This window comes from Mixophyes fleayi, chromosome 5 (genome assembly GCF_038048845.1).
Source record: "Mixophyes fleayi isolate aMixFle1 chromosome 5, aMixFle1.hap1, whole genome shotgun sequence".
NCBI classification, from domain to species: Eukaryota; Metazoa; Chordata; class Amphibia; order Anura; family Limnodynastidae; genus Mixophyes; species Mixophyes fleayi.
In genome coordinates, this window is record NC_134406.1 from 61,843,173 (window position 1) to 61,866,347 (window position 23,175).

The 23,175-nt window shown below is 40.8% G+C and overlaps 1 protein-coding gene across 3 annotated transcripts in view; it reads left to right on the forward strand.

The window, feature by feature from the left end:
• Window positions 1–23,175, forward strand: part of CHN2 (chimerin 2) — a 260,121-nt gene that overhangs the window by 233,756 nt on the left and 3,190 nt on the right. For all 3 annotated transcript variants that reach the window (XM_075212289.1, XM_075212291.1, XM_075212290.1), the window contains 2 exons: window positions 239–412; window positions 9,158–9,235. In XM_075212289.1, coding sequence (XP_075068390.1) covers window positions 239–412; window positions 9,158–9,235 — 252 coding nt within the window. The remainder of the gene's footprint in view (window positions 1–238; window positions 413–9,157; window positions 9,236–23,175) is intronic.

Genomic DNA, 23,175 nt, shown 5'->3' on the forward strand with positions numbered 1-23,175 from the left:
TTTGTACGCTATTAAACTTTGTACATTATAATGTTGCAATTTTTCTTACTGTGAACATGTATCCATAATATCTTGTTATGAATTTACAGTCTGGAAATTAAAGATTTTGACAAAAAAATTTAAATCAGAACTAGAGAGCGGTGTTTTCAAATTAGATTTAAATATATTTATTACATTTAAATGATGTAAGTATCGCGGCTTACTGGTTTGCTAATTGAGTTGTCCTGTTGATTTGCAGACTGCGGATTGAATGTACATAAACAGTGTTCCAAATATGTGCCCAATGACTGCCAGCCAGATCTCAAGCGCATCAAGAAAGTTTACAGCTGTGACCTTACCACCCTGGTGAAAGCTCACAACACTCCGAGGCCGATGGTAGTGGACATGTGCATCCAAGAAATTGAATCGAGAGGTTTGGAAAATTATTTTGCTTGTTTTGTTATTTTCAAACTTTATACTGTACAACTGGACCGGCTCTTCCTTTTTCCTGTACATTAAAAGGAGCCTGGAACTGAATTAGCAACACAATTACAGTTGTCTTGATCGCCCCTTGCACTTCATCTTGACTTCATTAGATCTTACTTTAATTCCATCACTGTGACAGCATATCTCTATATGGCAGGGCATATGGGCAATCAGCATCACCCATACCCCTTTCTGTGCCTTTAATTGTGTATTAGAAACCCATAAGTTTGTTAGACTCCTGGGAGGAAAATATATCAAGCTGCAAATTTTTCAGCGATTTAAAATCGCCAAAAATCGCGAGAGATAATCAACGATTTTAAGTGCAAAATCACCATATGTATTAACCAGCGATTTTGACTTTCCAAAATCCAATGTATGGCGATTTGTGTCGATTTTAAAACACCTATATCTTACCTGTTGTAGTCAAACTCGAGATTGAACAGAAACTGAAACTCGCCCGAGATTGAACAGAAATAAAGGCATGCAGTTTAAGCTATCTGGTCAATGTTAATATAACTAGAAGCACATTGAAGTTTAAATAAAACATGTTTTTTGTTGTAGAGGGGCAAAAATGATTATGAATTTTTTTACGAGGGACAAAATATTTTATGAATAATTTAGTGACCCAAATTTAATGATTATATGGAAGGGATTTTTATTTTATTTTATTATATTACAGTGGCTTACTATTTCATCGCCAGCGGGGCAATGTTTATATTTTTATGATATGGCAACACTTAAAATGTTCCTGATGGGGACACCGTTAAAAGTACATACTTGTGGCACTACAAGTGTCAGCATGCACATGAGCACTTGTAGTGTCACAAGTCTGTACTTTAAATGGTGACCCTATCTGGAAGCATAAAGTGTTGCCATATCATAAAAATATGAATATTGCCCCTCTGGTGATGAAATAAAAAGCCACTGTAATAAAATTAAAATAAATAAACAATTACATATAATCTATAAGTAAATTTGGCCCACTAATCTATTCTTAAAATAAATTGTCCCCCGTATGAAAACGAATAATTATTTTTGCCCCTCTACAACAAAAAACATGCTTTATTTAAACTTCCATTGTGTCTCCTGTTACACTAACATTGCCCTGCAGTGTAACAGTGATGTGTTTGTCAGTCTCTCCTATAGAAAGCAGCATGTTGTATATGGCGATTTTGAATTCAAACTCGGGCGAGTTTGCAAAATCGCAGCTTCATACATTTGGTGATTTCTATAGCTAGAGTGGGAAAAAGACGGGACTGCGATTTGTAGCAATTTTAAAAATGGCAATTTTGAAAGAAACATTTCTCTGCCGATTTTACATCAAATTGTAAATAAATTGCCGATTTTTAAACTCACCCGAAAAAAATGCTGGAAATGCAAAATGGCAGCTTGGTACATTTACTCCCTGATGTCTGCATGCCAGCGAGCCTGTCTATGTGTGTGAGTGTTTGCATTGTATATCTGTGTGACATACTGTATATAAACCTCATAGCTTTCCATTCATTTTCATGTAATGTTAAACTCACACGTGCATTCTGCAAAGTGAATCTTTGTCAAGAAACAAATGATGGCCTAAGTCAAATCAGTTTTGATCTACACTATTGGTGGGCAGTCAGTAATTTTTCAGGGTCCTTAAAGTGCCACTTGGTCTCACATTACTTTGATCAGCCGTATGATGTGTTCACACAGCCCAAAAGTAAGTTATCGTGTGACTGGACATTCAAGCTGGTGAGACATGACCACCCAATCACAGACCATCCTGCATAAATGCACTGTGCTCATTATGTGACATCACAAACACTGGGAAAAAAACAAGCACTGGGTTTGAGTGCCACACGCAGCCCTTGGGTTGCCAGATCTGCAGTATGAACAATGTTGCATATTATGATTTTGCATAGAATAATTATAATAAACATGCCTCAATCTTATATATTGTCATCTAGATTTGATTGTATTACATTGGTAGGCACACACAACAATTTTGAACAACAAAATGATTGCAGACTATATACAATTAAATTGATGCATAATGTATAATGAAATTAAATTTTATTTGGCTCTTCTCACTTCACCAAGCTGGACATATTGACATATAGCATGGAGCAAAGTAGCCTCTGCCTACCATTTGTTGGTCATTATACTATTGCATTTACATACCATTTATTCCATGTAACGCCACAAAAATATATTTATATTTACGGGTCAAATATATCCTAAGAATATATTTTGCAAACCGCTTTCTTATCTGTTAGCATGTATTATATACAGTAATTAGTGAAGTGTATATAGCAGTTATCTCTGCAGTTCTTGCCATTGAGAACTCTGTCTATGGCAGCCCCTGGGCCACATTATCTTTACATTACCAGCATTGAACTGCAGAATTGCACTAAAATCATCATGTTGGGTTTGTGATGTGGCAGAGGGGGTGGACGTGACAAGGGTACTTGGTGCTGCAAGCCCATCAAAGATGGCAGGAACTGCCTGTGGGGTAAATGGTATATGCTCTCTATTAGAGAACGTGTATATCAAACAGATAGGATAGGAATCTATATATTTATATGGTGACCGGCTAGGGGGGTCTGGTACCACCTCCTGGGATAGATGGTGTTTATAGCAGCCGAGAGATTTCACACAAGTCCACAGGTTTCGTACAACTGGCCTCAGTCAGTGTTATTCAGTAATAAAAACAAAAGAATACTACAGAATAAACACCTTGCTGCCCGGCTCTAAGTAAACATTGGTCACTCCTGACTAACAAACTAAAAAAAACATAAGTAGTTTCAGCACAGTTCACTTACAGGCAGATATCAAACTTTTCTCTCACAGAGACTCTGCAGCCCCTGTCCTCAGGCAGTGAGAGACTGAATGAGCTCCGCAGCAGCCATTTACCTGCACCATTCAGGTGCAACTTCGGATTACCAGCAGGGACTGGTAACTTGCAAGACCCAGTTTATAGGCCTAATGGATGGATGGAGCCCACCCTCTCTCTCCATCCATATACCCCAGGACCCTTTTCTGGTTTTTCAATCAAACCTATAGTCCATCAGCAAGCAGCTTACACAGCACAGACATTTTGCTAGGGTTTTAAAAACCAGTAGTGTAGGAACCTAGGTGAAATGTACCTGCTACTGTGTACTTTGTCACTATATATATATATATATATATATATATATATATATATATATCTACTATATAAATGCCTAGTGGCGTGTGTGGAAAAAAAAAAACCAAGCTGCAGCGCCACCTGCTGGGCAGAGTTATACACTGACCTATATATTTCTTGAAGAAGAAGTGACAGTTGGGAGTGGTTGGTGGTTGCCGGGGGTGACAGTGGGGAGTTTTTAACACCTTAAGTAGCTTGATGAAGGATGTGGCGATGAAGATGAAGGATGAGGTGATGGAGAAAAATGATGAGGTGGTGACATGTGGACAAGACCACATTAAAATAGGGTGCTTGCGTCGGGAAGTAACGCTCTTCCCCTGAGGAGGCCTGGGCTAGGCCCAAATGCATGACAAGAACCTTTTTAACACCTTAAGTAGCTTGATTTGACTAGAATGCATGAGTATCATGCACGGGTTAACTTGTGTGTGTGTGTGTGTGTGTGTGTATATATATATATATATATATATATATATATATATACTGATTTTCAAATTTCCAACATCTGGGTTGTTGTTTAAGGGAAATGGCTTATGGTATTTTAGAGCATAGCTATTTTTAGGAAATACAGAGATTTGGCAACAGAAGCATTATGGTGTGACAGGGGAACAGCATTCCCCACTCATTTTCATGATATGCTAACAGAGCGTATCCTGACTTTAGAATGCCATGGTTTTCTGGGTCAGAAACTTGCAAGGTTCTAAATCGCCCATCTGACATTGCCCTTCAAAAAAATGATATTCACATAATTAACTTAATTTAGCTCAGGTTATAGCAGCTGAACATTGAGCTAAAATGTAAGCACAACATTGTATCCTATTGTGTATCTATATATATATATATGTATATATATATATATATCAATATATCTATCTATAAATATATATATATATATATATTGCATATTTAACCCCTGAAAGCCAAAAGTTCACAAACTTGGACTACCGCGGTATCACATTGGTCTCATGCTGCTTTATAATACATAGTAACACATTAGAGTGTTACTGTAATGTACACCAACTATTATTACCAAGACATTTACATGTAGTGTAATTATCACTGCGCGTTAGACACCATCAATGCTTCACTTCAATTACATTGACATTGATATTTATTAATCCTACACTAAAATGTAGAAATACCCAGGGTGAATTTAGGGGGTACACATTTGAATCCAGTTGAGGAGTTTGTCCATACGAATGTGAACCAGGCACAAGAGTTTGAAAGGTAAGAAAGATAAAGGGACAGTTCTGAGGTCCGATTTAAATGGATTACACAGTTTTGGACAACCCTCTGTTTTTCTTATCTGTGCCCATGTAGAAAATAAGGGGTTTCTGCCCCGGCCGCCTCTTGGTCTCCCTGATTCATGGAGCTGCCGAGTTGTATCACGCTATGGGTACATGGCGGGAGTACTACTATCTCAGTCAGAGAGGACAGGACCAGATATCTCCTCCTGTGATACAAGCTCAAAGTGCTATTGAGCTCCTGGTTTCAGGGGATCCTGGGAATAAACCCCCACATCCATTTATAATAAGGGGACAAGTAAGAAAAATAGGTCCTTTAATTAATTCAGAACAGTTATAACAAATCTTGTATAACTCACCCAACCTCTCCCAGTTATTTGTCACAGATTTCACACTTACGCACTTGTTAATTCCACCAGTGGTTTACATCTGATTTCCACCCTGAGTCCTGAGGATCAGGTCATATAGTAAATCATTGTGACATTAATGATTGTGTTCCGCCGTTTAACATGGTTTCTAACTGAAAGTCTTAAAACGCTGTAGCAAACAGAAATACATAATTACAACTGGGAAAAGTAAACATACAGCACAAGTCACAATTTAATTGTGACTTTTATCAATACTTTTATTTATCTTGGCTACTTTTTCCTTTTTTTCAGTATTATACTATGTAGCTTTTTTTAAGCAAAAATGTTGAATAGTGTAATTGTTTTATTGTTAGTTCTGCACTTCAAACACTTCGTAGTATAAAAATATGCTCTTATGTTATTGCTGTCTGCTTGTTATAAAATCACATGGCTAATAACACTACGGGCCTGAGCAAAAAAAAGGAGTAAATGCTCTCTGGGACAAACCATATTACAATGCAAGGGGTGCATATTAGTTTATTATTTTGCACATATTTTAATTACTATATGATTTTTTCATATAGCACACAAAGACTTGATAACTTTAATTTTACACTGACATTTAAAGTTGATCTAGGACATGCTCTATCCCAATTATAAATCTGTCCCCACATTTTAAATTTACCTCCACCTCCAATGCAACATGGTTTTGCCAGGTGCAAAGTTACTCCTTTTTTATGCTTTGCTCTCCTTAATGACTGAGGCCCTACATATTTATTGCTGAGACTGACTAAACATTTATGTGTGATGGAGCCAACTATACAGTCATTGGGCTGCATCTCCTTTCTGACAACCATTTGCAAACATCTTGCATATTTTATTTATTATATTATAATTGCTAACACTAACTTTGTTTTCTAACTTTTGCTATAGTATTCCACCTAGTGCAACTAACAATTTTTCTAATAGAAGTCACCTTTTAAACTACTACCATATGATGGTATCTCTGAGAGAATTCGTCCCTTTCAAGTCACTGACTTAGTCTAATTTTATGCACCTATAACAGCATTAGTATATGGTACATTAGACTTACAGGGCCTGATTCATTAAGGAAAGTAAAGCAAATAAAAGGAGTAACTTTGCACTTTGGCAAAACCATGTTGCATTGGAGGGGGAGATAAATATAAGATGTGAAGACAGATTTATAGTTGGGGTAGGGCATATCCTAGTCAGTTTTAAATTTCAGTGTAAAAATAAAGCTATCAAGTATATGTGTGCTATATGAAAAAGCAGCAAGTACAAAATAATAATCTAATGTACACTCCTTGCATTGTAACATGGTTTGTCCAGGAGCAAAGTTGCTCCTTTTTTTTTTTATTTCCTTTTCTTAATGATTCATTCAGGCCCACTGTATCCATCTGTCACATTATTTAAACTATCCCAGTAAAACATTATTATTCTTTGCTCTTAGTACAGTACTGTCAGCCTTAAAAGAGATCATAATGTTATTTTCCCACCAGCAAAGGCTGAATCTGTAGACTTGAGTGAACATAACTGTGGTTATGCATAAAATGGAATGGGATTATGGCTTTGTGGACATGGTCGTCCTTAATATCTGCTTCTTCAGCATTCTGTTTTTGACAGAGGAGAGGCAGATACAAATGGAGATCAGAGACAAACCATGTTAATGCAGTGGGGAGCAAATGTCATTTACTATCCTTGCACATAGAAGACGTACTGCCTGCTGTTGCATGTGGCACACAAACACTGAGCAGCGTTGTTTTTACACTGCTATTTAGAGTTGAGCTGCGACATGTGCTCTGTCCAAATCTGAATCTGTCCACTCCTTTTAAATTTGCCGCCTGTGCAGTGCAGCATGGTTTTGTCAAGGTACAATATTGCACCTTACAGCTGGATTTACTCCTAACTGTAAATTAGTCCTCTAGTGAACATATGTAGAATTGAATCATAATATAATAATCCATCGGTTTTTTTCTAAGGTCATTATGTGTGTATTTGTATTCACTTTAGATTTTACATATATAAAATGTGATACTTCTTGTAGTAAACAGACGCCATTAGTGTAAAGATGCAACAGATACAGAAAATTCTATTCCATAAGACAAAAAGTCAGAACGTAAAATCTGTGTAAATTGAGGGTTAGCATTACCAGCCTGCGTATATTATTATTGTTAGTAGGGGGAAAAGAGAATACCTGGCTCATCACTTCCCGTGTATGAATATTTATCTTATTGTTTTGTGGTATTTGTAGATGTGTATTTGTAGCTGTATTGTGCTGTGTGATCATTTAAGTCTGCAAGGTGCATGTTTTTGTGAACAAATGAAGAGAGAGAGGAATGAAGTTGTGTGTTCACTTTGGTCCTATATAGTCATTGTTTTTACCTTTGCTATATTTATTGCTTGTCGAATTATGGAGAACTTTACATTTAAAAGTAAATCATTGTTATTCCATTTCATTTATTACAATTGCATAGGTAAACTATTTTGCAAATCTGTAAATGAATATTCTAAACGGTACAAAAATTAATGATTGCAGCTTTCATGAAAAATAATTAGCTGCATATCCTTTTAGAAAATTCATGCAAGAAAAATGAAAAACATATACACTGGATAGAGAATAAATCAGTGTTGCAATAGCCATGAATTCAGATTGTGTGTGACGTAGGATGTGATCATGGATTTAAAGGATCTATATCTTTTTTGTCACCCCCTCTTCGCCTCTATTTGCATGTGGCCTTGAGTCTTTATATAGTCTCTGCAGTGACTTTAGTATTGTTATACTTTACAATAGTACTGTAGTGTCCTCCCTGCTGAGTCCCACTATTAGCTGATAAGATACTTACCAGTAAGAAATACAAGTTCTAGAGCTGGAGAACTGAACAGGTGCTAAGGCAGAACGTCTGTGGATGGAAGGTGTTCAGTGAATGTGGCACCTGATTGGACAGCAAAGCAAACTTCTGTCTAAGTTTAGCAATCTGTAAAAGAAAACATTACAAGGTTAATTGAATTAGCACTTCATCCTGAAGGGTTCTATTCACAGTGTGAATGTAGCATATTTCCTTGCAAGTTCCATTTGTAACAAAAACATTTCCAAATCGCTTAGCTTAGAAAGAACAGTGGTACAATGGCCATCCAATCAGATGCAATTACTTCACACCTTACTTCTATACGAGTTCCAGTAATGCTGCGCTCCCTATCTTTCAGTTCTGAATCTGGGTTGGGTACGAAATGATGATGCCGATTACAGCGATGAGGAGAACGCCGACGTAAAAATTCCGATTTCCACAATGACTATAAAAAGCAAATGCAGTCTTACCAGAAAACCAGAAAATTCCGAACTGTGGCAAAGACGGCACTTTCTATGCACGTCATTTGCCATAGCGACTTGAACTTTTTTCTATTTAAAACGGCAATGCCAACAGGCAAACCCTACTAGGGTAATTTAACATGGTAGACAGTTTGACATTCCACACGGCTGTTGGCATTGCCGATTTAAATAGAGAAATGTTCAAGTCACTATGGCAAGTGACGTGCATAGAAAGTGCCGTCTTTGCCACAGTTCGGAATGTAACATAAGCAGGTCGGCGATTTCTCTTGTCCGTGTTCTGGTAAGACTGCATTTGCTTTTTATAGTCATTGTGGAAATCAGATTTTTTTCGTCGGTGTTCTTGTCGTCGTGGTCCTCAGCATCATTCTGATGACTAACACCGCTGAATCCTGTATATTCTGCATGCTGACGAAAACAGTATGGTCCAGTAGTAGTTTGGTCCTGTAGTGGGTATCAGGTAACTGTGTGATCCTCAGGGTAGGGGCTACCCTCGTCATAATGCTACACAAGAGGGTTTTTTTTAAAAAAAAAAAAAAAAAGAACACCACTGTAATTTGAATCAACCCAATTATTTCCTTTTTCTTATTTTTAGGTCTAAAGTCAGAAGGTCTGTACAGGGTCTCGGGTTTTACTGAGCACATTGAAGATGTGAAAATGGCCTTTGATCGAGGTGAGTCATCAGTTCAGACAGTCAGTGTTTACTTGTAACAAGTAAAACTTAAAAACCCAACCATTATTATAATAGTTAAGTTCTAGGAGTCATGGGCAGTTATGTCCGTAATGTGTCCCCAGTCCTGTTACCTTTCTCTTCTAACCGTTCTGTTGCACCCACTGAAACCACCATTAGTGCTTTTGTGCACAGGAGTAAAACACTCATGTTGCTTTTCACACAGTGTCTCTGCATTGTCTGTTAGATACTTACATGCCACGTGTTTAATTGTCTGGACAGCGGTATTTACCCAGCAGTATACTTACAGACGCAGTAGCATTCCGCTTGTCTGGATGAACCCTTACTGTAATATATAATGTAAATACGTCATTCATAAATAGTAGAGCTGGTATTTGTAACACATTTTATCATCTGATTTATTAAATATTTTTGTGAAAATCATTTGATAAAAGATTCTCAAATCATATATATTCTGTGCTTTATTGGGTATACTGCATCCCATGGATTTAATATACACTAGTATAATTATTTATAAATGTGCTGGTGTGACATTAGCTTTCAGGGACCCAGTGGAAATCTTACTAGGCCACCTCTGCTTGTCTGTTTTGTAACACGGAAGAGTAGAAGTCCACATGGGACCATCCAATAATTAAACAGCAGTAACATCATCATCATCATCATTTATTTATATAGCGCCACTAATTCCGCAGCGCTGTACAGAGAACTCATTCACATCAGTCCCTGTCCCATTGGAGCTTACAGTCTAAATTCCCTAATATAGACACACACTCACACACAGACAGAGAGGGAGAGACTAGGGTCAATATTGATAGCAGCCAATTAACCTACCAGTATGTTTTTGGAGTGTGGGAGGAAACCGGAGCACCCGGAGGAAACCCACGCAAACACAGGGAGAACATACAAACTCCACACAGATAAGGCCATGGTCGGGAATTGAACTCATGACCCCAGTGCTGTGAGGCAGAAGTGCTAACCACGAGGCCACTGTGCTGCCCCAGTATATACTAGTAGTATCAGACAATTATGGTACCATAAAGCAGCACATAATACTACAAGGTATGTGAGCTCATGGACCAGGTGCATTCCTGGTGTTATAGGGACGATTTATAGCCATGTAAGATAGCACTTTAAGAGGTGTAAATGTGTGCAGGGGAGGAGATGGGTGAATGGAGTCGTTCTATAGTATACGCAGATTAGGCACATGTGTGCCACAATTATTTAAATGAAATGGCTTAATTAAGCATCGCAGAGGATAGGTGAGAGAGGGTCATCTGCAGGCACATTCAGGTGAGAGCTCCCTGATTTGAGGGAGAGGACATAGACTCCTTTTCTCCCCACTAAAGGACTTTTGGCAACCACCTCTGAGGGGCCGGAGATTGGTTCGTGTCCTCATACTTGTAATGGGAGGCAATTCACACCTTTCATTTGCACTTTTGCAGAAAAGGGTATTTCCAATTAACCAATATAATAAAACACAAAACTGACACAATAAAGCGAGTGCTGATGGCCCCTCGTTCTCATGATTAATTTAAGATATTTAAGGAAAACCCAAACCGTATTTTAGGTGAAAAAGTTTAAATGAATAAAGGGGCTGGTCCTAATAGGTAGGACTTAGATGTGATGAACCATTTTCAGGTGGATCTGAAAACCCGCAAAGTTTGGAGCAGAGTGAGTGTACCCTGGAACCTTGGAATGCCCTAGACCAGTGATGGGCAAACTACGGCCCGCGGGCCAGATCCAGCTCTCTTAGAAGTTCTATCCGGCCCGCCAATATTTTAAAAAATTTCATTAAAATATGCATAAAATTATTAGGGCCGACCCTGTGTGTCAGAACCTTCATTTTTATGCCTTCCCAGCTATTTCCTCCATTACACTTCATCCTCCTTCCTAAAAGGACACTTTGTATGTCAATCACTCAAACACCTGCCCGCCCCCTAATGGCTGAAAGTCATGTGAGAAGAGATGGACTGGGCCATATACTAAGGCGGATTTCGATTAGCTGCTGTGTTGTCAGTTAGTGGCTCACCAGAAAGACAGATCTGCAACAACCTGCTGAAATAAGTGCTGTGTCTGTACGATCGCTGCACTTATAGAGGTAACACTGCTATATAACACCCTCCCGTCCCATTCAAAAAATTTGTATTATATATTTAGATATTTGAGTTTTTTAATAAATTATATTGGCCCGCCTAAAGTTTTTCTTTTTTATTTGGCCAGCTCCTGAAAAACTGTGTCCATCACTGCGCTAGACAAACAAGTAGGCGCTCTTATGCAATTAGAGAAGCAGTGCGGGTCCATATTTTGTGAAATTTGTAAATTATTGCTGTCATGCTATTACTCAGGCCAATGAAAAGGCCAGGAAATCAGAAGGAAAATTTAATCTGGAAAAACCTGTAGAAGGTTAAATGCAATAGAGGTGGTGCCACGCATGCAGCGTGGGTAGGGTGTGACCACACACACCAATAGGAATTCTGTGGTCCTCACAATAATTTTCCATTTTAATCTGGTTTAGATAGGGCATTGGTGACTGGATTGAGTGGGAGCTCCAGTACACTGTACCACCCCCGCCCATTTTTCTCGTCGCTCCTCTAAGGAGACAAATTTCCCTAGTGTTGCTGTTGCTCCTTTGGCAAAAATCTTATCCCTTTATTGTGTTGAGTCCACAGGAAAGAAGGAAATGTTATGTACTTGTGTTTCTTCCCTCCCTCTGTGGTGCATGTGCTACCACTAAGTGAACCTAGGAATAGTTTAGGGCGCTAGGGGGTGCCTAAAACACTGAACGTGTGACGTAAAATCACTCATCCAGTGTTTATAATGTAACTGCTGTGCCCACAATTGGAGTGCCTCACACTGACTTGGACGTCATCTTACCTGTGAAGGCTGTTGCTCCTCAATGTCAGTGATACGCTGAGAGTGGGTCATTAGTCTATGATGTCACAGCCCTGCACCATACTCCCAGTGTGACGCACAGTTGGTGCCGGCCCCATCTCTTGCCTGCTAAAGAAGCAGCGTGGAAGGTGGTGGTGCTGCCTCCAATGGGGTTGTGCCAGCTAGATCGCCCACAGAGGTTCAGCCAGCCCTGTATTTTTCCTGCTCTGAACAGTCCTCTAGTGTATGAACCTGTCCGCACAAAGCAACAGTTGCAGGAATGCTAGCACAGAATGCAGTTCCCAGCTAAAGTGCACAGGTACCATGTGTTATTGGCAGCTATGTATCTTATGTATCTTTTAATAAAAGCTATTTGTTTCAAAGTGATTAAACACAAAGTTATGTGATTATTTCCTGCTATGCTAAGTACAATCCTTGTAATTACAAGTCCAAAAATTGCTTTTGTTCCACAATAAGCAAGAATGTTTAATTATATCTTGGGGGTGGGAGAGCCGTGTTGTGTTTCACCACTACAAAGTGTATGGCCCTCTGTTCACTGGAGCTGGAAGCTTTAAAACTGCTCTTTGATATTGTAATCAATCCCTGTAGTATCAATAAGAAGTCTTCTTAAAATATTTATGTAGATGCTTGTTTGGAAAAGGGTTTTGGATTTCACAAGGAGCCCTTCCCTGTTATAAGTACATCCTAATCATGTTACCACTGTAGCCACAAAAGAGAAAAAAAGTAGAGTGGAAGAGTCTCTGGAAGTCATTTACAAAGGGACCATGAGAGGGGACCACACGGGTCCATGAGAGAGAGGGGGAATCAGGACCATGAGAGGGGACCACACAGGACATGAGAGGGAGGGGGAATCGGGACCATGATAGGGAGGGGGAATCAGGACCATGAGAGGGAGGGGAATCAGGACCATGATAGGGGACCACACGGGGCCAGGAGAGGGAGGGGGAATCGGGACCATGCGGGGGAGGGGGAATAGGGACCAGGGGAGTGAGAGGGGATCAGGACCATGATAGGGAGGAGGAATCGGGACCATGATAAGGGACCACACGGGGCCAGGAGAGGGAGGGGAATCAGGACCATGAGGGGGAGGGGAATCAGGACCATGAGAGGGGACCAGACGGGGTCAGGAGAGGGAGGGGGAATCAGGACCATGTGGGGGAGGGGGAATAGGGACCAGGAGAGTGAGAGGGAATCGGGACCATGAGAGGGAGGGGAAACGGGACCATGAGAGGGAGGGGAAACGGGACCATGAGAGGGAGGGGGAATCAGGACCATGAGAGGGAGGGGGAATCAGGACCATGAGAGGGAGGGGGAATCGGAACCATGAGAGGGGACCACACAGGACCATGAGAGGGAGGGGAATCGGGACCATGATAGGGAGGAGGAATCGAGACCATGATAGGGAACCACACGGGGCCAGGAGAGGGAGGAGAATCAGGACCATGAGAGGGAGGGGAATCAGGACCATGAGAAGGGACCAGACGGGACCAGGAGAGGGAGGAGGAATCGGGACCATGAGGGGGAATCGGGACCATGAGAGTGAGGGGGAATCAGGACCATGAGAGGGAGGGGTAATCAGGACCATGAGAGGGAGGGGAATCTGGACCATGAGAGGGAGGGGAAACGGGATCATGAGAGGGAGGGGGAATCAGGACCATGAGAGGGAGGGGGAATCAGGGCCATGAGAGGGAGGGGGAATCAGGACCATGAGAGGGAGGGGAATCAGGACCGTGAGAGGGAGGGGAATCTGGACCATGAGAGGGAGGGGGAATCAGGACCATGAGAGGAAGAGGAATCAGGACCATGAGAGGGAGGGGGAATCGGGACCATGAGAGGGAGGGAAATCAGGACCATGAGAGGGAGGGAGAATCAGGACCATGAGAGGAAGGAGAACTGAGACTTTCTATCTTACATGGGATATTTTTGTATTTTTGAACCTTTTTTACATTGGGCAAAGTGCGCCTAGATATGCGCTTTTCCGGTAAATTTTAACTGGCAGGTACAAAATGTGCTCCAATATAAGAATAGGACGAGATCCTATCTATGACCTGTTCCCAATTTATGTTCTTTTGTATAGTGGAAAGGACTGTGTGCCCGTCTGCCACCCAAAAAAAGGCCCCTCAATTTTGTTCCCCATCTTCTCTTTTATCTCATTTTAATAATATTGCTCTGCAAAATGAAACTTCATTTTTGCATTGCTTTCAAAATTTGCCAGGAATTGCTTTGTTCTGCCCAACTCTCGGTGCAAATCTCTGCTCCTCAAAGCTGAATCTCTTAAGCTGCAGTCTTACCACGGTCCAGCTGCAGCAGCTAGGCAGCAATGTTAAGTAAAAGTGAAAAGAAAAGAATTGAAATAAAAAAAAAATGCCCCAGCCCTAAAGCTGGTTCCGCATTGTCCTGGAATATTAAGCATGGGACACTGGTTTGGTGTGGAGTATCAAATTAAGAAAATAGCCCTATGCCCTTGAGGGGTTCTAACTAAATCTACCTTGTGTCGTGTGTAGGGTGAGTAATTTTAAATACTACCCAACTTTGGGGGAGTCTTGCTAGCCCCACTTGGTATACTGTGTAATGCTAACCTTCCCCCATACTATTAGAGGTAATGGGGCAGAATAATGGCTCCTAACCTAGTACTGAGGAACCACTGGAGGAGGTTGGGGATGGGATGATCTAACAGCCCCCAGCCTATCACTGCTGGCCATGCTGGAACCCTTGGAAGCAATGGGAGTCTGGCCAACATGATAGTGCTCTCAGGATTAGGCTAGGACTATCTGCCCCACCCCTCCTCTGGTGCCAGGTGGGGGAAAGAATTGCAAACCATGGAGTGGCATTCTTTGATTCTCCCTATACCTCATCTCATGGGGAAAGAGAAGGCTTAGGCCACCTCTGCCTATCCAGCTACCATGGAATTACAAGTGAGGAAAATATGCAACAGCTGCAAATATTGTATTGGGAGGTATGGTTAGCCCATCAAACTGTCAGTGTATTTCCAATTTCACACATTTTGCTTGTAACTCCATCCAATTCCTATACACTGTATTTTCATGTCCCACATTATTTACTTTACCTAAAATTTGGCTATATAGTCCATGGTTTTACTTTAAAGCACAGTGCCATACATGCTACATGACTGCAAATTTTACTATGCAGAATGGAAATTAACTCATTGTACTGCCTGCCACCAGTAATTCATGTGAACCCATATTTGTCTGATCTAGTAACCCTACCAGATGAGACAAATATGTGCACGTAAAATGTGTGCTGCAAAAATGGTGTATTTATGTGTGGTGCACATATCTTAAAATACAGACAACTCAAAATAGTATGTTAAATGTGTCCGCATGTTTAAAGTCCATCAAGATGAGGTTCATTTATAAAATGTATCAATGGATCTCATTGGCACATAACCCATTAGAGCATCTTTCTCACACTCTAGTTCATCAGAGTGAATACATTCTAGATTGATCATTTGCGGGACCTTTTCTACGTTGTGTTTTTTGTTTGTTTTGTTAAAGTATTTTCTGTTCCTATGATACTACAGGTCCCAGTGGGCCGTGAGTGCCAGGGCATGCTGGCGTATACAGTTCTACAAGCAGCCATAAGTATGCTGGCATTTGTAGTTCTACAAGCACCAGTATACCCAGTTTATGGCTGACAGGAGTGTCACGTAGAAAAATGCTGTTTTTTTTACTTTTAAAACTTATTACACCAACACCCATGGGCCAGGGGTCTAGTGAGGCGCACCAGTGCTTGTTTATGGACCTACTTCCTGTAGGGAATCCCACTATGATGCTTCAGGTTTCCTATTATAGTGTAAAGAGCCCAGCCTATCATTGCCTAGTGCTAGTTGGGGGTTTTCCAGGGGGCCCGACACAGGGGCGGATCCAGACTTTTGCTATACCCCGGGCGATTTTAGGGGGGGCGATTTAGGCCCCGCCCTCTTTCTAATTTCTAAGGCTGCCGGCGGCTGCACAGTATGTGCAGGTCCGCTCGGCAGTGACAGTATTCTGCCCCGCTGCTCTGATTGTGTTTAAAACACAATCAGAGCAGCCGGGCAGCACACTGTCACTGCTGAACGGACCTGCACAGTGTGCAGCCGCCGGCAGCAAGCCCCTGCTAGGGGGGGCGATCGACCCGATCGCCCCCCCCTGGCCCGACACTGTATGTTTCCCTGCATTAGTAACCAGACTATTAGCAGTGATGCTTGTAATGGCACACGTTTGTTTATTTATTTATTAATTTTAAACATTTTTTACCACTGCAAATTTCCGTGTTGATGATGAGGTCAAGCACCCGCAAAAGTTATGTCACCTGACAGCAGTATCTGCAAACGTGTCCTCCTCTAATTATATCGCAATTACATTAACATGCCCTTTCAGTACTGGGACTATGCTTGCACGCCTCTTACCTTCCCCAGGTGTAAGTCAGGGATAATAAGGAAATGTACATACAGATTGTTGGTGTGTATGTATGTATGTATGTATGTATGTATGTATCCCTCCCCTTAGAGTCTTGTATGTTAGTTTAATGTGTATTTTCCATTTGGCAGTGACTGGGTTATAACGTGAAGTGAGAGCTAGGTGTCACATGGTCAGCACATGGGAAACAGGTGCAGCATGTTTTGGATCAGACCCTACTTGTGTGAATGGTTTTCACTGATCCCCTGTTGACAGAGCCAATTCATCCAGACATGGCATTCACAGAACAAAAGAGCAGTTTAATGTCCTGATGGGTGCAGCTGCTGTTTTTTGTTCTTAAAATGATTTTAATTGTTTATTGGGAGTGTAGATGAAAGCATTGCAAATAGTCCACCACAAGATTATTGTGGCTCTTGGGAAATAATACAGTAATGACATTGCAGCTCTAACACCCATCCAAAGCTACCAGGTTTGTGCCACAGGGCATCCGCTTCTCAGTGTAGTGTTGGAGCTCAGACACCCATCCACCAAACCAGCACATAACTCAACTAGGTCCTAATAGTATATTTCTTAGATAAAATGCTCTAATTATTTCCCTTCCACTTTCCCCTAGCTTTCTAGGGAATAGTCTCATATTCCTTCTGTATAATCAATCTGGAAGCAAAACAAAATGCTGATCGTGAAAATGTATTATATGTATTGAAATATCAGCCAGGAGCCATTGAAACTGCTTAATAATTAAATGTGTGCCTAATTGTGCTAACCTTGGATAATTAAACAGTGAATGTAATTTTCTAATCAAATATGTACTATATAACAGCCAATCAGGAGTTCTGATTCATTTAGGCACAGTGAAAGAAAAGGTTTGATTGTTTGTTAGGGGTTACTGTACAGATGCACATTGTTAGTAAATAACCCCTAAAAATAACACAAAAATCCTTTTGTGTTAATGACAGCATAAGGAAATTTAAGTATATAAATACTTTATTGTAAAAAAGCTTTTATGATGTTGTGAAGAAAAAGATTTTTCCAAAAAGTTTTGAATTAAAAAAAAAACTAATCATATACGCTGTCGAATGAACATTAGTTTTTTTGGTGGGATGTTCAGGACTCTCCAGAAGGGGAAGACTTTGACTGAGTTGTTCAGCATATTGCAGTATGTTGAACTAACATAACCTGCTTGTAATATGTAATTTATCTTCAATACAGAGTACAGCTTGAACATATATATATATATAAACATCTCTTTTATATATTCTTGCACATAATTTTTGCGGCTGGTGCATATTATCCTCAGCACTGTGATGTGGACATATGCAGAGACATGTACTAACATAAATTGGCTCACCTTATCCAGCCACCTCATCTCTTTGTAAGGGGCCATACCTCCCCTCACTGGCTGTACATTCTGAGGCACCGGGGGAGCAGAGAACACCACAGGAGTAGCAGTCTGAGGGGGCCACATAGCCAAGCATTGTAGTTTAATTTGCCTGATCACATATCGCTTGTCTTGGAAATAACAGTGCAGGGGAGAATGTGGCATTCAGAGCAAGGACAAGAAGCAGACGCCTCAGGATTATAAACTGTGTGAGTCATGCAGAATTACATTACATTGCTATGCTTGGTAACTGGTAATTAGTGCCAGCCTTATTGAAGGCTATGTACACAGTGCTGTGTCATAGGGTGGTAGATTGAAGTGCCAGGGGTGGGGGTTTTTTGGGATTTTTTTTGTAGGGAATTTGTATTTGAATGACACAGATACTGAGGTCAGGGATTAGTATGTACTGGGAGCACAACAAGCCAATGTGCCCACTGCTAGCGGGACACTAGCGTAAATCACGCACCGGAGAAGACGAGTCCCGCTAGATGACCTCCAGGCTTGGCAACCACACCGGCAGTAGAGATCGAGATGTGCTGGGGCCGGTGGCAAAGGTGAATATTGGTAATGACCCCTTGACGTGGACAAATGGTAAAAGTTCAGGTACTGAGACAGTCAGACATCCGGATTCAGTTTCACAAAATACCCCTGCTGACGCGTTTCGTGCCTGTGCACGGCACTTTCTCAAGTACATATTACAACAAGTAATTCTCACTTCTCAGCATGATGCTCTCATTGGAGCCCATGGACTCAAATCCAGAATGGGTGCACAAAACGCGCTTTTCTGTACTGCACATGCAAAGTAAGAAGGCGTACGTCTCGTTCTGTATGAGAGACACGGAACGGTGGGGAGAAGGGACAGGATAACGTAACCTGAGTACAGTAAGGGAGTGTTACTGCTCCTTTCTCTTTATGTAAAGGTGATAGCAAGCACTGATGCACCTCTTGTGAGGCATATATGTTGCAGCTGCTTCCTCCCTGTACAAGATCAGTGCTGATGATAATTATCATCACGGACTTAACCCCTCCTGTTTAAAAAAAAAGCCCAAAAAAACGCCCACAACTGAAAATGAAAGCCATTTCTATTACTCTAAGCCTAGGCTGGTATCTGCAAAATATTGGGTTCAAAATGCGTGGGGTCCTCCCGAAATTGCACATAGCAGCACTAAGCTTTGCCAGCCAGGACGGCTGGCACGATTGCAGGAAATCCCGCAGTGCAGGGTCCCCATGCCATAGTGCCAACTAGCCCTCGGCCATACAGCATAAAGCTGAATTTTTTAGGGGGATCAGGTGGGAAAAAATGAGGGTCACCTCTTAAGTATAACCAGTCCCCTGCTAACAGCACAACGGCTATTCCCACACCCATGGGTGGTAAATGTGGGTTAATAAATAAAATTGAATGGGTAAACAAATATTTTGTCCGTTATATACTACAGGTCCCAGCATGACCTGGCCAACTTTAAGTGGCTGGTCATGCTGGCACTTGCAGTATTACAGCTCCAGCATATCCACGACTGCCAGGCCATGCTTGCACTTGAGGAACCCCAAGTGCTAGTGTACCCAGTATCCAGGGTCTGCTGGATCCAGTAGTGCACCTGAGAAAAATGTGTAAAACAAAAAAAAACCCAGACTGAATTAAGAATACATTTATTTAATATAAATACATCCCCACACTATGCTCTGTAAACCACTTTATTTATGCAGGCTAACAGCTGGCATCTTTTTGGCAATCTAGGTCTTGGCAAAAACTTTTGATGGATGATGTATTACATGTTCTGCTGAGAGATCCACTGCAAACGAGCTCCTACAGTAGTGCAGTAGTACTTAGAACTGGAGAATTTCCCATGGTCTGAGGTTATAAATATTACTGCACTGCCACATGGAGTTTCCCAGCAGACCTGGTAGTGCTTTATTTAGTCTAAGAAAAGTTTTTATCATTTCTATTTTTATGGAGGTGCTTGCTTGCTAAAAATTGATGATGTGTAGAACTTTTTATGACCTTCTGGGGTGCAAACTATTTTGGGAGACTTTAGCACCTTTTCACAAGCGATAATACACAATAATTTCACTGAGTTTTTCAATTGATATTTCATGGCGACTATATTTTCCTGTCACAGTTTTAATGCTTTACATTACTGAATGCACACAAAAATGTGAAAAACATGAATTTTCTGATTTGTTTCTGAGATATTTTTGTAGGTAGATCACTTTAAATTTCCACCTAATTGACTTCATTCTCCCCCTTGTAGTCCGTATTTTATGTGCTACTTACATTACATCTAATCTACTGTATTTTGATCAAATTCGTTTGATTTCATAGTGTGCATGGTAAATTGGATGACCATCTTGTCCAATCAAAATCGTATTCAATATAATCAAAGTTGACAGATATGATGGAATGTATGTCCACCTAAACCAATGTTTTATAGTCTACCATACCTCTGTATTTTGCTCCTTTTTGTAATGCATTCTGTTTTGATTGGGCTATTTCTGTTGTGTTTTATTGGAGTTGATTATTTATTTAGTTTAACTGTTTAGTTTCCAACACACCTTCTGTGAAGAAAAGGACTACAAATGGCGCAATGCAACTATAACTATTGTATCAGTTCCATCGTTCCACGTATAGATTACCATGTGACTGAAGACAGGGCGCATACTTTAGAGCATACTTGCCTACTCTCCCGGAATTCCCAGGGCGGCTCCCGAATTTGTAGTCAAAGCTCCCGCATTTGCCGAAATTCACGGCAGTGAATGAAGGTGGCGGAGCCTAGTTGTGTCATTAAGCTCCGCCCCTCCATTCAATGCCGTGAATTTTGGCTTTTTATAGTGGGGATGGGGACACACCCTCCTTCTACCCCATGTCACATGACCTCTCCCCCGACTTTCCCGGGGGGAGAAATCTTAAAAGTTGTCATGTATGCTTTAGAGATAGAGGTGAAGTTCTGTTAGTTTTCCATTTTACTAGTAAATACACGTGATTTTGAACATCTTTTGTAAACTACTGCCAGCCTGCTGCTACATAACCCTGTGAAAACCAGTCATTTGTATTATGATTTGATGATAAGAGTCTGGCAGATCTCACACTGCAATCTCCCAGCCTCGGTGCTGGATCTGGAAAATGGTGACTGTGTTCAAAGTATGACGGGAACAACAACATTAATAGTTAGTTTTTCAAATCCAAATATGTATTAGCTAAACCCCTATCCCACTTTTTGCTGGCTGACCATTTCTCCACTTCCTAGAGTGCTTCCTAAGAAACCCCCCAAAAACATTCTTTATATTTTAAAGTTATATATTATAACAAATTATCTCCAAATGATGCATAGCATTTGATAGGCACATAAAAGAAATGACTGTTGAATAACACAGACTTTATGTACATCCTTAGAAATATGTAGTTACATAAAATGATTTGTGTACAGAATAGGGAATTTATTGTAATAGTTATAATTGCCATATTACAGGATAAATGTGCATGTAACATGCATGGAACATAAACCACCAGATGATAGTGTATAAAAATGTGTCAGATTACTTGAAAAGTTTACAAGTCTGGAAAATGTTTCTGAAAAGAGGAAACAATACTAATCTGTGTACATAAGGGGCTGGTTAGGAGGTTGGATTCCCTGCGTGTGCAGTAACATACCACTGACTGTGTACTGTACATATTACAACAAGTAATTCCACCCACTGAGTTTCAGTTGTGGTTAGTGAGGTGTGCTCACAGTGCTCCTAGTACTCTGGACTATGGAGACCCAACTGTCTCCTACTCTCTTTACACAACACCTAAAGAAGATTGGAATTTTAAATTATAATTTTTTACTTGTTAAATATATTTTGTTTTTGAATAGAGCAAGAAAAATATACACAATGCAGCATTCTCTATGCAATTACTAGCAAGGGTGGTGCAAATATGTGGCACACAGGGCTGCCCCCAGAAACTGCGGGGCCCTGGATGTATGTAACAAGCAGGGCCCCTCTCCTTCCTTCTCTCATCCCACCCCTATTTATAAATTATCTCAACCAATCATTTGCCTTCCCCTCCAGTCTCTTCAGTCACTCCCCTCCCTGCAGTAGTTTGCTTACCTCTCTGCTGCTTATTGCTATCTCCATTCAGGCCCTCTCTATTGACAGCGTTGTTACGTTATTAACTACATTACGTCAGTGATGCTGCAGGGAGCCGGCCACCTATCTCTCAGAAAGATGGACACCTGGGGGGGCTGGGACTGGAGGAAATGGCGGCAGCCGCGGGGCCCTGACATCTTGGGAGTGGAGGCGGACCTGTCGCCTACATGATGGCCCGCTGCGCAGAGTCCTGTCCCACCCAACCCCTCTCATCTCAGGAGCAGCTGCTGCCTAGAAATGGAGCCTGCTCTGTCCCTTAATTCACTGCGGAGGCCGCCCACCCTAATTGATCTGTTTGGGCCCAGGGTTGGTGGGGCCTTATACTGCTTTTGGGCCCATACTGCTGTACTTCCTATACCCCCAAGATGGCGTCCCGATGGCACATCGTACATAATAACAACTCTTCCATTCATTGTATGGATGTTTTCTTTAATAAGGAAGAACAGTATTAAATTAACTAATTTTACATGAGGACAAGTTGTTCATTCAAGATAGAATTTAGGGCTTATTTTCACCCATCTGCTTTTAGTAAGTTTTTCATGCGCCAATAAATGCATTAAAAGCACCTTAAAAATAAAACAAATAACACAATGGTCCATAAATTCCAAAATCTGTGTGTTCAAGATATTAAAACGCCGCATGTTCTGTGTCTCACACACATTGTGCGCTGACAAAACCATGGATTGTATTGACAAAAGTGCAATAGTTAAAAGGGCATTAAATATATTTAAAAAAAAAAAAAACAATGCTTAAAATGTGTCTAAAGCATATATTAGATTTCGTGCATTTTTAAAAAAAAGCTTTTTATTGAGGTTTTTTTTTAACAATCAGGTTAAACGGTTATAAAGGCATGAAGAAGTAAACGGTCTGGGTAGGAGGGGTACAGAGATGAGGATGTCCAGAGAACAAACATTTTGTAGAAGTCTAAAGATATAGAGCTGTGCATGGTAACACAATTGTATAGTGTGTAGTTCTCCATGTTCTGGATTCAGAGTCAGCATCTAAGAGATTGTAAGAGGAAAGCCTGAGTGTGTCTATAATGAATAATCTGCCCTTTTAGTAATATGAGAGAGGGGTTGGGAAGGAATTGTCGTTATCTAATTGGAAGC